At 49.7% G+C, this 752-nt stretch overlaps 1 gene segment (V, D, J or C); it reads left to right on the top strand.

Annotated features, from left to right (window-relative positions):
• LOC105304124 overlaps positions 1-752 on the top strand; it is a 2,918-nt gene continuing 2,166 nt past the window's right edge. Inside the window, 1 exon segment of the V gene segment in view lies at positions 1-295. Coding sequence covers positions 2-295 — 294 coding nt within the window.

The following is a 752-nucleotide window of genomic DNA, read 5'->3' as shown; positions in this document are numbered from 1 at the left end:
CATGGGTGGTCGAGTCACTCAGACTCCAAAATACCTGTTCATAGAGGAAGGACGAGAAGTGACCCTGGAATGCGAACAGGATTTTAACCATGACGCCATGTACTGGTACCGACAGGACCCGGGGCAAGGCCTGAGACTCATCTACTACTCGCGAATTAAAGGAGAAGTTCAGAAAGAGGACCTCGCTGACGGCTACACAGCCTCGCGGGAGAAGAAGGCATCCTTTCCCCTCACGGTGACATCGGCCCGACAGAACCAGTCAGCTCTGCATCTCTGCGCCAGCAGTGTAGACACAGTGAGGCACAGCCACCTCCTCTCTGCACATAAATGTGTCCCAAGCCCTGCTTCCCCGCCAGGTGGCAGGGCCTTCCTGTCCTCAGTACCCGGCCTTCCTGCTTCCTCCGACCTGCACCCGCCCCCCAGGCAGCTGGGGCGCTCACCGGGCTGCGTGGAAACCGCACAAAACGTCAGCAACCCACTAGGCTAGTTTTAAAATGACATAGATCTCTATCCTTACATCTGTCATCGATCAGCTATCTATCATCTGTCATCTATCTATCTATCGATCTATTTATCGATCTATCTATCATCTATCCTCTATCTATCTATCCTATCTGTCTATCAAGTTCAGGACGAGAGAGATTGATTTTACAATCCAGCTTATTTTTTTTTCTTGTTTTCAAACACTGGGAAAGAAAAGTGGACAGAAAATGGTTTCTTCCTTCAGAAATATAATAAAAGCCCACTGGGGA

This window comes from Pteropus vampyrus, unplaced genomic scaffold, assembly GCF_000151845.1.
Source record: "Pteropus vampyrus isolate Shadow unplaced genomic scaffold, Pvam_2.0 Scaffold329, whole genome shotgun sequence".
Classification (NCBI taxonomy): domain Eukaryota; kingdom Metazoa; phylum Chordata; class Mammalia; order Chiroptera; family Pteropodidae; genus Pteropus; species Pteropus vampyrus.
Note: the sequence above shows the minus strand (reverse complement) of the source record. Positions and strands in the feature narration are given on the sequence as shown.